Raw genomic sequence first — 13,155 nt, forward strand, 5'->3', positions numbered from 1 at the left:
TGAATTTCGCCTGGTACGATGGTACTTATGGTGACTAATATAAGCATATGTTGAGAAATGAGAAATGCTTTGTGACATTAATCAGTTAAGCATCTGACAGAACATTTAATCAAAACACCAGCGCTTGTTGCGTGGAGGCTAAAACTGCTAGTTTTGTAAAAGCTATAAAGATGTCAGCTAGTTGTTATTACCTGCCACTTACTTAAAAGCTAGCTAATAGAAAATAGGTTAGCTGCTATAATGAAAAAATATAGTTGCTACAAAGTGTCTCAGAAGGCTATGAACCCAACTAGAAGGTTTGTTGTGAGGTAACAGGTAAGTTGCTACTTGCTAAGAAGCTACTAAACCAGCTGCTAGTTTCTAAGACCACAAAAAGCTAGCTACCTGTTGCTAAGAAGCCAGCTTCTAATTGCTTTACAGCTATGAAACTGTCAGCTAGTTACTAAGAGATAATAACTTAGCTGTTATACTGACTAAAAAAGTAGTTGCTGAGAAGCTAAATCAACTGCTAGTCACTCAGAAAGCTATGCACCTGGCAGCTAGCTGTTAGATAATAGTTAAGCTGCTACTTGCTAAGAAGCTAGTAAACCAGCTGCTAGTTGCTAAGACCCCAGCTTGTTATTTGCTACTTGCTAAGATGCTAGCTGCTAGTTGCTTAGGAGATCTTGCTGGAGTTGTTTGCGAACAATTAGCAGTTAACGTTTTAGCAAAGACTTTTTGTTTATTCTTCACGTCACTGTCACGTCTCCTTACTTAAAAAAAAATGAAGACAAATTCTTTTGAAGACGACGTGAGAAAGATGCAGTTTAGCAACTTCACAGTCAGGTCAGTTACAATGGGAACATGATGTAATAAATGTAATGTATAATATGCTTTTCTAGTCTTGCTGACAACTTTGAACGCTTTACATTCCATTTTGGTCGTTCAACTATTCGCAAACATTCTAATATACTGTATCACATGCTGTGGGCACATCAGCCAAGAGCAATTTGGGGTTAAACGTCTTGCCAAAGGACACTTTGGAAGACAACTCATTCTACCACAGCTTCCGCTATGTCCACATGGCCTCTTTAAGCTATTTAATTTCCACTTTTTTTGCAATAACGGTTGCTGAAAAATGTTCTATATTCCCGTGATTGATAACGGAACAAAAACAAATCGCCGAGACTGACTGAAGCTACACTAGGACTTGAGCTAACTATATATTGTTGGAGAGGAAACATTTGTACCGGTTGATGTGGCTGGTTGTCAGAGGAAATTGGTCTGTTAGTGTCCGCGATCATAACTCACGCCCTGTAGAGTGTGTGTGACCACAGACGTAGGAGGGATGATAACAGAGAGGACATAAAAGAAGAGAGCTGTCATTACAAGGCCCCAAGGCCCTCAGCACGCAGACGTATACAAACAGTGCCCAAACCAAACATTTGCCCTTTACGTCGACAGATTGATGCATCAAATAATCAAAGAAGCACAGTATACATGTCTCCATTTTTAGTGCATCCATATGTGTGTTTACTGTATACACGCTCAAGCCCCTCTCTCTCTCTCGGATGAAGTAATCCGCTGGGAGGATGGCGCTGCCTCTTGCCACAAAAGGGAGATTTCAATTTAAACACGGTCTTAAAGCGTAGAGTAATGTTTTCTATTATTGCGATTTTATTTTTTTAAAAGGAAGGGACTAAAAATGACCCGGGCATAAATAATGAATGAGAGTAGATACGCAGCGGAGTTGCGTTATCAAATGGTGCTTTTATCAGAAGTACCGCAATCACTCTTAAATATTCAGTTCAGCTAAGAACCGGAATGTAAAAGTTTGTGATTGAATGTACGATTGTGTGCATGTTGAGTCCGTCTGTGAGGCCTGGAGTGCCTTTTGAGCATCTCAGAGTGTGTTGTAGAGGTTTTTCTGGATCTCTATCTGTCACTTAGGTTCTTCAATATTTCATGTCCGTTAGTTTATTGATTTGGAAAAAAAAGAAGAGGATCCAGGATGGATGTTTTTGTACTGGAGTCTTATCTGTAAGTACTTTGTAAGGCTGGGAAATTGAAAAGTACAATCTAACTTTTGTCCCAAACACAATCCCTTTTTTTTTTTTTACAATGTTTGTGTATATGGCTGTGCACAATGATGAATATGTTTTACTTGTCGTATTGTTTACCGGCTGAATAAGGATGCTCGGCTGGCATCTATTTTTTTTTTTACCCTCATTAGCTCACATTGGCGGGGGGGCAGTTTATTGTGTTGCTGAAAGAGAGCATGAACTGTCTACTGGTGGCATTATCACAGATAGTGTCAGACATGTCCTTAGGATATTAGTGCCATTAGCTGAGGCTGGGTGCAGGTTATTGTGAGGGGAGGTTGCAAAGGTGTATGAGGGCCGCTGCTGGAACATTCTCTGAGTTTTATCATGTTTCATATTCTCTCTCTCTCCTCCATAAGCCGAAACATGAATAGGACTCCCACCAATGCCACTGCTGTTGAATGGTTTATATCCATTCATTACTATAATCTGCATGTGAAAGAAACATTACACTAGGAAAAAAGGTTTTACAGTATATTATATTATGCTTTTATAGTCTGATCAGATTTAATTCCCATTCATACTCGCACACATGACCAGTTGCATACGTATAAGGACAATGATGTCAGCAGTGCTTGAAATTTATTATCTATATTCTATTAACCACTGATGTTGTTTGTTGGCTTCTGGGAAGAGATCATGTGATAGAAGAATGGCAAAAATTAAAATCCAATGAAGTGCTGTACACAGGCATGACAAATACAAATGTAAAAGACAGTAAAACAATAAAAAAATAGTAAAAGCCAAAAAGTGAGTTAGCCTGCCTGATGTGCAAAGGCAACTCATTCCACAGTTTCGGAGCAGCGACTGAAAAAGCGCGGTCACCTCTGAGTTTCTTCCTCCTTAAAAAACAAGCAGTAACATTTTGATAAGTGATAAAAGCACAAGAATAATACCTTATGTCTGATCATATTTAATCAGGATGCATATGTGGGTGGCTTTGTTTTTTAAAAGCCTCATATTCTGCCCATTTTTTTTTTATTATAAACACCTCAGATATACGGATATTGTAGCAAAAGTGATACATTTTAATATTTACTTTTATCCTGACTCACACCTACCAGTTTGAGTAAAAAATAATCTTTCTCCTCAGTGGTGTTTGTCATGCAACCATACACAGATGTTTTTTTTCAAAAGCCTTAGAAGATATCTACTAATATGTTTGCCTTACGCAGTTCAAACATTACAGCGAACCAGGTTTCTTGTTTTTTCACGTCTTAAAAAAAATCAGGTTACTGCTGAGAGCCAAAAATAATCCTCTCGTTCACCGAAGTACATGTAAATACATAAAGCGTGCGCAGAGCAAAAGAGAGATGGTGTATTTGCGATTGTGCGATTGTGTTTCTCCTTCTGTTCTCGTTTGCTGCCGCTGTGTTCAGAGCACATCTGTCTTTCTGATAGGATTATAAAACATCCCCCCAACAGATGTTAGCGGCCCTTTCTGAAGATAGAGATTCTGCAGAGTGCCGTGGATTTACGAGTGCTTTCATCAGACGTTGTTGAATTTGTCACCATATCATCAATATTCTTAACAATGTAATCAAATTGTTGGCAATTCCTCTGCCTGCTTCTTTTTTTTTTTTTTCTTGATCTGTTTAAATCTATGGTAGGGGGTGTGAGGCTGGTTTTAGAGCAGAATCTATTAGTCTTGACACTTGTATTTATCTTTTTCGACACTATATTTATGTATGATAGTCTGTACGTTTGTGTGCGCGTGTGTTTTCTGAGTATTATAGTGTGTATCTAATGGCTAATCTATTAACTGCTCTCTGAAGATGTCTCCCATTAACTTTATTTAGTCAGTATATAGAGCCGCAGCACTCGGTGACATCTGCTGCCAAAGCACCACACATATAAACATAGTGTGTTCACAGTGTGTACATGCCAGGAGCTAACAAGCTATTGGCACCTTTCCTGTTTTCCACCCAGTCATATGCCAGACTGTAAATCTGCCCCAATCAGCTTTGGAGTGCTTGTGGTGATTCTTCGCCTGCTCTGGTGTGTCAGTCAGGGTGTCGCTCTCTGCAAACAGTGAGCTCCGAAATAGTTGACAGGGAGCCCGCTGAAGAGCTTAAGGCAGCTTGTTAAGTCGCTTCCATCTCCTGCAGAGATTACAGACAAGCTCAATGTGATCATGCCAGTGCAATAGCCCTTTAGCAAGTGTTGGGTGCGATGGATTGGAGATTTGGTCGTTAATACAATTTGGGCCATTTTGATTGACTTATATGTTCATAGGCGTTCCTGATTTATTTGAAACAAAAACATACTTCGTTTGTCTCGGACGAATTCTAATGCGACGACCACAGGCGTCGCTTCTCTAAAGAACTGTCACAAATTCCTTGACTGTAGAGCGGGAGCACGCGAGACGTTAAACTGCCAGTGCTTTGTTTATAGGGCCTTGCTGACACAGACGCTCTGAAAAAATGTGTTACCAGCAACCACTGTCCCCCTCAATGGTACTTTCCTTCATCTGTATGGCCTGTCTGCCTTTGTGCTTTACTGTTGCATCGATAAAATGATGGCTGGTGGTAAAAGAACCGTGCGGGCAATGCAAGCTTTGCTGCTGTGCATTGTTTTATCTCGTTAAATCCGTCTCCCATTTCTCACGTTCAAACATTTGAACAAAACTATGTACAGTAACGCTGTATACCACTTTTCAGATGTGGAAATATCAGCGTATATCTGTACATTTACAAATCCAAGCAGCTCCATTACACAGATGTCTTGACTGCATGTTCAGTTTATCTGAAAAAGGATTGAAGGAGGACGTCTGCACGGCTACATCACCACCAGTCATGTTTTTTAATGTATCCCTCTGCTGTATTTCACCCTGACATCCTCACAGTTCAGACAGACAGAAACTTAGATGGAGACACTCACAGTGTAACTGCAACACGTTTCAAAATTCATCGTGACAAATCCTTGGTTTTTCTCTTCACCAATGTCATGTCTTTCTTTTTTTCCGGTTATATTTTCAGCAACTAAGCTGCTTGAGACATGCCTCTGCTCACATCAACACACACATATCCTACGTGTTATTGTTATTTTACCTTTACTATAACAAGGAGACATACATTTTTTTTACCTGGCCAGAGCGATGACTTTTTATTCTGAAATGAAACCATGTTAGACAGAGGAGCACGTCTGTCTCATGTCTTTCTCATTCCAGCCATTCCCACTTTGCCTCGTGTGACTCGGACAACTTGAGCAACTGTTGTTACAAACGGCCTTCATAACAACCCAGCAGAGGTTAAATACCTGCGTCTTACTGGCAAAGCCTCTTTAATGAGAGATTAATCATCCTTAAAAGATCTAGACTTTGTTCAAAACCCGGCATTACTGTCCATCACAGGTGATCCAGTCAGTTCACACCTGGTATTAAAAGGTGTTTACATGTGTTTCTTAAGTGACCACAAGAGATCAGATCTCTGTTTACTTCTGTTTACTTCCATCATTTATTTTTGTGAAGACAGTTATGTTGTCAGACTATAATGGACAAAAAAAGTGTACCTCAAAACCTCTTGGGCATGTTCTGTCCAGTGTTGAATGGACAGAACACATAGAACATATGGACACTGTACTACAACAAAGTCCAGTTGTCCTCAGTTCAACCATCCCTGGACAGTGCCGTACACGGTGGTACAGAAATGACAGTGATGTGGGGAAAGTCTCCTCTGGGAGCTGGCTTGTTTTTAGGCTCTGTGGTGGTGTACGTAGAACAGATTGCATAAGGAATTAATTAGCTGCAAAGAGAAAGGGATGAAGTCAAAACGCCGCAATATGGAGACAGACTGACGAGAAGGTTCCAGAGATAAGAGAAGAGAAGAGAGGAAGAAAGGAAGAACTGTCCCAGAATATTTTCCTTTCATTGTAACTCTGCAGATGACGAACAGAGAAAAAAAGTCGTTTGCTGTAGAATTAAATGGCAATCAATAAAAGCCTTCTGAGAAAGTGTCTACATGGTTCATGACTCAGTATTATTCTAACTATTATTAATGAATCATGTTGTATCTTAGTGATACTAGTATGAGGTGATTGTGTTATGTGTTACTAGAACAGAGGTGCACTCTATTTAATGTACTTGGACAAACCTATTTAAAACATCATTTTCAATATTTGGAACTGCTCTGGATTCCATTAGCCAGCCCATTATGTTGTTCACTACTGGTATACAATATGACCACAGGCCAAAGTCACTATTGATTTTGTAGCTCAGTTTTTTGGATTGTTCTGTACTTAATGTTATGAAACACGGTGGCCTTGCAAAAAAATCTTTTTTTCATAAAATAAAAATTACACATGCTGTGTCACAAATGCAAGTCTCAGGAAGGCTGTGGCTACAACAACATCATCTGCCCTCACCAAACTCTCAGCTTATGACCTTGACGTAAATAACTTTAATGTCAGACTCGGCCCTCTAGCGAGACAGTTGGTGTAAGAATTTGTCAGTTGTGATGTTAAGCTGTGTCCCAGTGGAAACCCTGTTGTCGCGCGTCGAGGTGATCGAGCAGCCGAGCGTCATAAAAACTGAAGCACGTGCAATTGTAGCAGCTCCCCGGTCCCCTGTTTGAATGTGAGGTGTGCTCTGTCTGCACTTCATGTTTTAAGATGTTACATTACATTACATCTACGTTACATTATTAACTGTACGGCACTTTGGTCAACTTTGTTATTTTTACATGTGCTTGTAAACAAATCGGATTGGATTTGACGACTGTGAACATGTTGGCTTTCGAAACTAAGCAGACCGACTTAATGCATTCATGCGACACATAGATGTTGACACTGATGTAAATACATAGACATACAGTGCCCACACACACGCCCACATTTTATTCCGGACAGCCGGCTCTTACTAACCAGGAGACTTGTGGTTCCATCCCTGGCTCCTCCAGATCGTGTGCAGAAGTGTAATTGGGCGAGACATTGAGATTGTAAAGCACTTGAGTGGTATTCAAGACTGGAAGATCGCTACATAAATTCAGACTATTTAGGATTCACACACTGTATGTATCTTTGCATTAACAGCACTCCCCGTAATCCCTGGGTTACATCTACCCCCACTGCGGGCTTTGCTTCTGAAAGTGTAACTAAACCCCTAAACCACGTTTTGCAGGTGAAAACCAGTGTATATGTGTATAATGTCATTTGCCGACCCAGGTGCAAATCTTCAGAGTTTAGTGTAAAGTACTGAGCATTCAGATTTTGCCATTGGCTTTCTTAGTCCACTCTTGTTTCACTGGGACATGCTTTCATCGTCTTATCAGTCCAAGGCTTGCTGTCCCAGACTCCTGTTGTTTCGTTGTTTTTCGCTCTGCATTGGTGGAGCGTGGTGTGAGCAATGCTCCCCACTCTCCCGCCCTCCTCAGCTCTCAGACCACTTCTTGGCATTTTTCAAAATTGTTCATTGAGTTAAGGCCGTTGCACAGCAGATCACATTTTTTGGAATATTTTTCGAACATGTGTCCATTAAATGCAGCATTCACCGTTTAGGTTAAGTTTTAGTTAATAAGTCTTATAAATAAAATATCATTTAGTTTTAGTCGACTAAAATATGATTATATTTAGTGTACGAACACCTAATGGATTATCCATCTATTAATATGTTATTATTAAGGTTCGATTTTACAACACGGATATAACTGTTTTGATGTGAAACATTTTTATTTGTCTTAACAATCAAATAAATTAAATAAAATTTTCTGCATTTCTGCCGCTTCCCTTGTGTTGACATCCTGGTCAATCAACCAAACCTCAGCACCTCACATAGAGATTAGTCTGATTCGATCTCTTTCTTCTGATTGGTTCTCGTCCCGCCCTATCATTTTCTTCTTCTTTTTATTCATTGTGTCAATAGATTTCGTCATAGTTTTTGTCACATCAACCTTTATTTTTATTTACTTAACGTCTCCTTTTCGTAGGTGAAAAAGGGTAATTGACGCACATTTTTCATCATGTTTATCGTAATGCAATGAACGCTGCTGAGAATGGGTTATCCTGATGTTATTGCTATGTGAACTATATATCTGGAGGACACACACACACACACACACACACTGACATACACAGATACAGGCGCACAGGGTCAGTGTGCAATTACACCACAGAGGGCCTCTCCTGTCTTACAAGGATGCTTGATATCGGAGCAGACATGGCAAATATGACAACAGTGTTAACCCTAATCTGAGCTGAACTGCTCGCTGGTTGACCTGCTGCCGTGGAGTGCCGCTTCATGTGACCACTGGCCAGATTGTTGCACTGACTCACAGCAGCAGTAAACTACAGCCAGGTGCACTGTAATCTGTTGACTGAAGGTTCCAGAGCTGTACCAAAAAAAAAATAAAAAATCTCCCAAAATCCTCAGAACTACAATATCACCAATGCAGCATTTTTCGATGCCCATTCGTTCCATCTCCAGTCTCTCCGGAGATTGTTGTGATATTTCAAGTGGCTCTACAGTGTAGCCAGAAATACACTGTGATTATATCAACAGTGTGTTTTTTCTCAGAGGTCCCAGACAATTTGAATGAAAATTTGATGCTTGAGTTTGTGGTTTTCTAAAATATTTCCGTAAAGTTTGAAAGTAGAGTTTGTTTGACTCTCTTTTCTCTTTCTTTTTGTGTATGTGTGTGTGTGTGTGAGAGAGAGAGAGAGAGAGAGAGAGAGATTTATTTGGTTGAGGGATGACTTAATACAATTTCCTCACCTCCTGCTGCTAAAACTGTTAGTGCCAGGGGGGAAAAAAGACAATTAGGGATGCATGGAAAGGAAAACATCAACTTCACTTTTAACATGGGATCATCTATTGCAGTCCTCTTAGTTTCTCATTCGAATGTGGGGGGAAAGAAGTGCTAAGCGAGTAAGAAAAGGAGGCAGGGAGGTTATGTGTTTCATACATACATTCAGTACGATGCTGCATTGTTTATTCTGCCAAAAGCCGCAGCCTTTTTCCCCCAATGGCTTTTGAGAAGGTGTTCCTGTTTTCATCGTAGTGATAGCCATATTAGCAGGTTATTGTCCCTGGTGTGTTTTAATGTCATATCATAATGTGTCACACTGAAAGAAAAAAAAAAAAAAATCCACATGCTCACAGTAATTAATTTTAAGTGCTAATTGAAAGCAAGTCAATCTAAATGTGTTACATGATATAGTCGTTCATGCGGTGGTGCAGACAGAAACGTTAAAGACGTAAAACACAGCCTAACATACATCATAATACAGAGTTTTTTTCCAATCATTCCAGTACCCATATGTCTACAATATCAACTGTTTAAAATAGCTAATTGGCTTGGTGTAAGTCAGACTGGCAAACCCGGCAGATATAGATACCTGATGTCATGTTTTCAGCATAATTGGTTGACATAAATGTTACCACATATCTGTTTACCGCTGTATGCTTCATATTAGGGCTGAACAGTTCTTCGGAACTTCGCAATACGGCCTACTGCAATTTTCAAATCGCAGGACATCTGCACAAATGTCTCAACGCAATCATGTTAAATACGAGAATGAGAATAATGATGTAAAAATGACCATTCCCTGTGATATCGCAAATCATATCACTGTCACTAATGATCGCAATTAGATATGTATTCAAAACCGTTCAGCCCTGCTTCATATAGTATTAGTTCTGGCGTATACACTGTAGCATGTGTGTTAAGCAGCTCTGTAGCCTCACTCCTTCTCTGTGTATGAATCATTGATGACATTATTTATACAGCACCAACAGTACATCATACATTAATACTAAAATTTCAAGCTGTAGTATATTTCAATGAAGGGAAAATACGAAATATTACCGAATATTGCAGTGCCAAATTTCAAACCATATCTGTGATTCTCATGAGGAAATATGGAATTGTTTATGTAAAATTATACGTAACTGTGGGCAAACGTAAAACTAGTTAGTGTCACCTCACGTTCACATTTCATGTTCGGAGGCTAACTCTGCACAACTGTCAACATAGATCCCCATGTCAGCTTAAGGAAGTTAAGAAGTAAAATCAATGGCGTTAATACAGATACCCAAGATACTTTGGATGATCTAATGTGAAGAGACTGGAGCAAAGCCTGCGAGAGTCTCATGCAATAGATGATATAAACCCCTCTGTGTCTTTATATATAATTGACGGCTTCATACAGCAACTCTGCGTGCCATCATTTCTATTCGGGCCTCAAAGAGAAAATGTCACAGGGTTGTAGGAAAGGGGACTTTTAGAAGCCGAAAGAAAGAAAGAAAAGAAAAATATGGCTGGTCATATTCTAAAAAAAATTACCCCAACAATGTATTGATCCGACCACTGTCTGCAACCACAGTCAGGTGGGTTTTTTTTTTTCATATCTTTAATATTAGCCATTGTTGTCCTTGAACCATGAATGACTTACACAGCCACTGTCGTGAGTGGCATGTCGCCTCGCGATGATTGATGCCTGCAAGAGCATAAAACGCTGCTGTCCCCATTCAGCGTTGACAATGTTTACTTCTGTTTCAGTTGCATTTCCTGAAACCTACTCTGATTGCCTGGAAGAAACTGTATTACCCTGTTTTTTAAGTTAATATTTATTCAGCGAGACATTTGTAAACACTTGCATCTTTTGACTGATATCTTGTCGCGGCGTCTTCTTGCATAGATTGTCAACAGAGCACTGATACTGCTAACTGCTTTAGAGTTAACAGAAAGATGGATACAACAAATCTGCACAATCTCTGTCAAGGCTGTTGTGTGTTGTTAAAAAAAGAAATGCTGTAATTGCGCCGCAAGTCAAGAATGCTGGGAAGTATTCAGAAAAAGGCCTTAATGGGGAGTCGAAAAGAAAATTGTGACATAAGAAAGGAGAATTGCTTTTATGGTAAAATAGTGTTGAGAAATAACGGCAATGCACTTGTGATGATGGCCATGATGAAGACAATTTGCGATGACGAAGATTTCACACTCTTCAGGATTTTCTTCTTACCAGATGGCCGTTGTTGTCGTCTGGTGCCATATGGTCTGTTATAAAATAAGTCACACTAACCCTAAACTGTCCTTTGTCATTTCAACATTGACTTCTTTTCACATTTCCCTTCCCTCTCTGCCTGACACTTGTTACCACGTTTATTGTATTCGCTGATGTAGATACCACACCTTCACACGTGTGATCGAACGCGCCGCTGAGATCAATTAAAGTTGCTATAATCTTCCACACGGCACAGCTCATCTACAGCGTGTGTATTAAGGATTGTTGTTTTATGAATTATTGGGATATGAATTTGTGAAGATTCCATGGCCATTTGTTTCAAAGTCGGTCACAATTTAATGGATTTCCTTTTATTAGCTTCCTTCTCTAGTGGAAATAGCATTTGCATTATTCATTTGTTAAAGTGTTAGTGTGAGTTCATCTAGATGAGTTGCGAATGAGCTCAGTAACCAACACGAGGACTGAGACATTACTAGGGACAATGAGACCGTTGCCTTGAGCAGAACTTGAGCAGCCCAAACGCAGGGCTTAGTGGAGGAATAAGCGTTTTTATATTTGGAGGTTTGCTATGGTAAGGTTTAAGGGGAGCAGAGTCCGTGTTAATATAATGGAGCAGAAAAACGAGGGAAAAGGAGTTGAATGAGCTGCAGGATCATGACCTGGAGACATGAACTAATGCAGAATCAAACCAGCTTGAGGTCAACATGAGAGAAACTGGAAGTTAAGTTTCGCCTGTAGCATTTTCACCATGTTGTTGGATGGAATGACATAGCAAAGATTGCAGTGTATACAGTTGTGCTGCAGGATGAGTGAATGGATCACAGATGTAACCAACAAAACAGGTTTGGATTGGATTGGGGGAATAAGCTTCCATGAAACTACTACATTTGTTTGATTTTGTTTTATTTATCCTGTACTTATCTTTACTTCTTTTGATTGAAACTTGCTTTTAATCCTTGTACTTATGGTTGTATAGAAGTTTTGGTAACACTTTAGATTAGGGAACACATTTTCACCATTAACTAACATGCAATAAGTAGCATACCAGACCTTTATTAGTAATTATTAAGCACGTATTAACACCTTAATTAGGAATTCATGTCGTAATAGAGGTACAATAATATTATATAGAATAAGATGTTAATATGTGCTTAATAATTACTAATAAAGGGCTAGTGTGCTATTTATTAGTGAGCACCTAGTTAAGAGTGAATATGTGTTCCCTAATCTAAAGTGTTACCAAAGTTTTTAGTTTGTGTGTTTTAGAGTAAAGCACTTTGTGATTAATAAAAAAAAAAAGAAGAAAAAGACTTACCTTGCCCTCTTTGTTGTCCAGGTGATCCAGCGCAGGGAGGATGGGTCAGTCAACTTCTTCAGAGGATGGGAATCCTATCGTGAGGGATTCGGCACAATTACTGGTGAACACTGGCTCGGTAAGTGGCTCGGCTGTGTTTGTGAGTGTGACCTCTGACCTTAGATTGCGCTATACTAACGACATAATAAAATGAGGCTTTCATTGGGGCTGCTCCTGAAGCCAACCTGAGACCACATCTTGATTGATAATGTCTGTAAACCTGCTCCTGATGTGTAAATATTCTCAATTGCTAGTTTTAGGGCTCTTCAATTTTAAATTTTTTCAATCAATTTTGTAAATTATTTTCCCATTTAGAGGAAAACAGAGGACAAATCACAGTATGATTTACGCCTGGTTACGGGTGATGCCTCTGAACATCTGCCTGCAAAACGTCAAAATGCTGCCTGTGACACCGTGCCAGCAAATATTCACACAGTGCTGTGAACTTTGATTAGCTGCGATATAGTTACCTTGATAACGCTTCACAGAGCTATCACATCATCAACACCAAGTGCAGCACTCAAACTAAAAGCAGAAATAAGACGGAAGCTCATTCACAGAGGCTGAAAAAGCGTGTCATCTCGAGTGATGGATCGGGATAAAGAGACGTCCAATGAGTGGTCAACATAGAAAAGCCTCAATTGCTCAGATTCCACTTCACTATTTTGTTTAACAAAGTTAGCAACATTTTGTCTTGTAGAGGATCCTCCTCAGCACCGTCAGAGTTCCTGTTGCTTGTAGCAAGTTAGCTGTTCGCTTAAA

At 39.6% G+C, this 13,155-nt stretch overlaps 1 protein-coding gene across 2 annotated transcripts in view; it reads left to right on the top strand.

The window, feature by feature from the left end:
- fibcd1b (fibrinogen C domain containing 1b) overlaps nt 1-13,155 on the top strand; it is a 97,904-nt gene that overhangs the window by 51,821 nt on the left and 32,928 nt on the right. For both annotated transcript variants that reach the window (XM_044053649.1, XM_044053650.1), the window contains one exon: nt 12,376-12,472. In XM_044053649.1, coding sequence (XP_043909584.1) covers nt 12,376-12,472 — 97 coding nt within the window. The remainder of the gene's footprint in view (nt 1-12,375; nt 12,473-13,155) is intronic.

The sequence above is a fragment of the Solea senegalensis genome, linkage group LG21 (assembly GCF_019176455.1).
Source record: "Solea senegalensis isolate Sse05_10M linkage group LG21, IFAPA_SoseM_1, whole genome shotgun sequence".
In the NCBI taxonomy this organism is placed as follows: domain Eukaryota; kingdom Metazoa; phylum Chordata; class Actinopteri; order Pleuronectiformes; family Soleidae; genus Solea; species Solea senegalensis.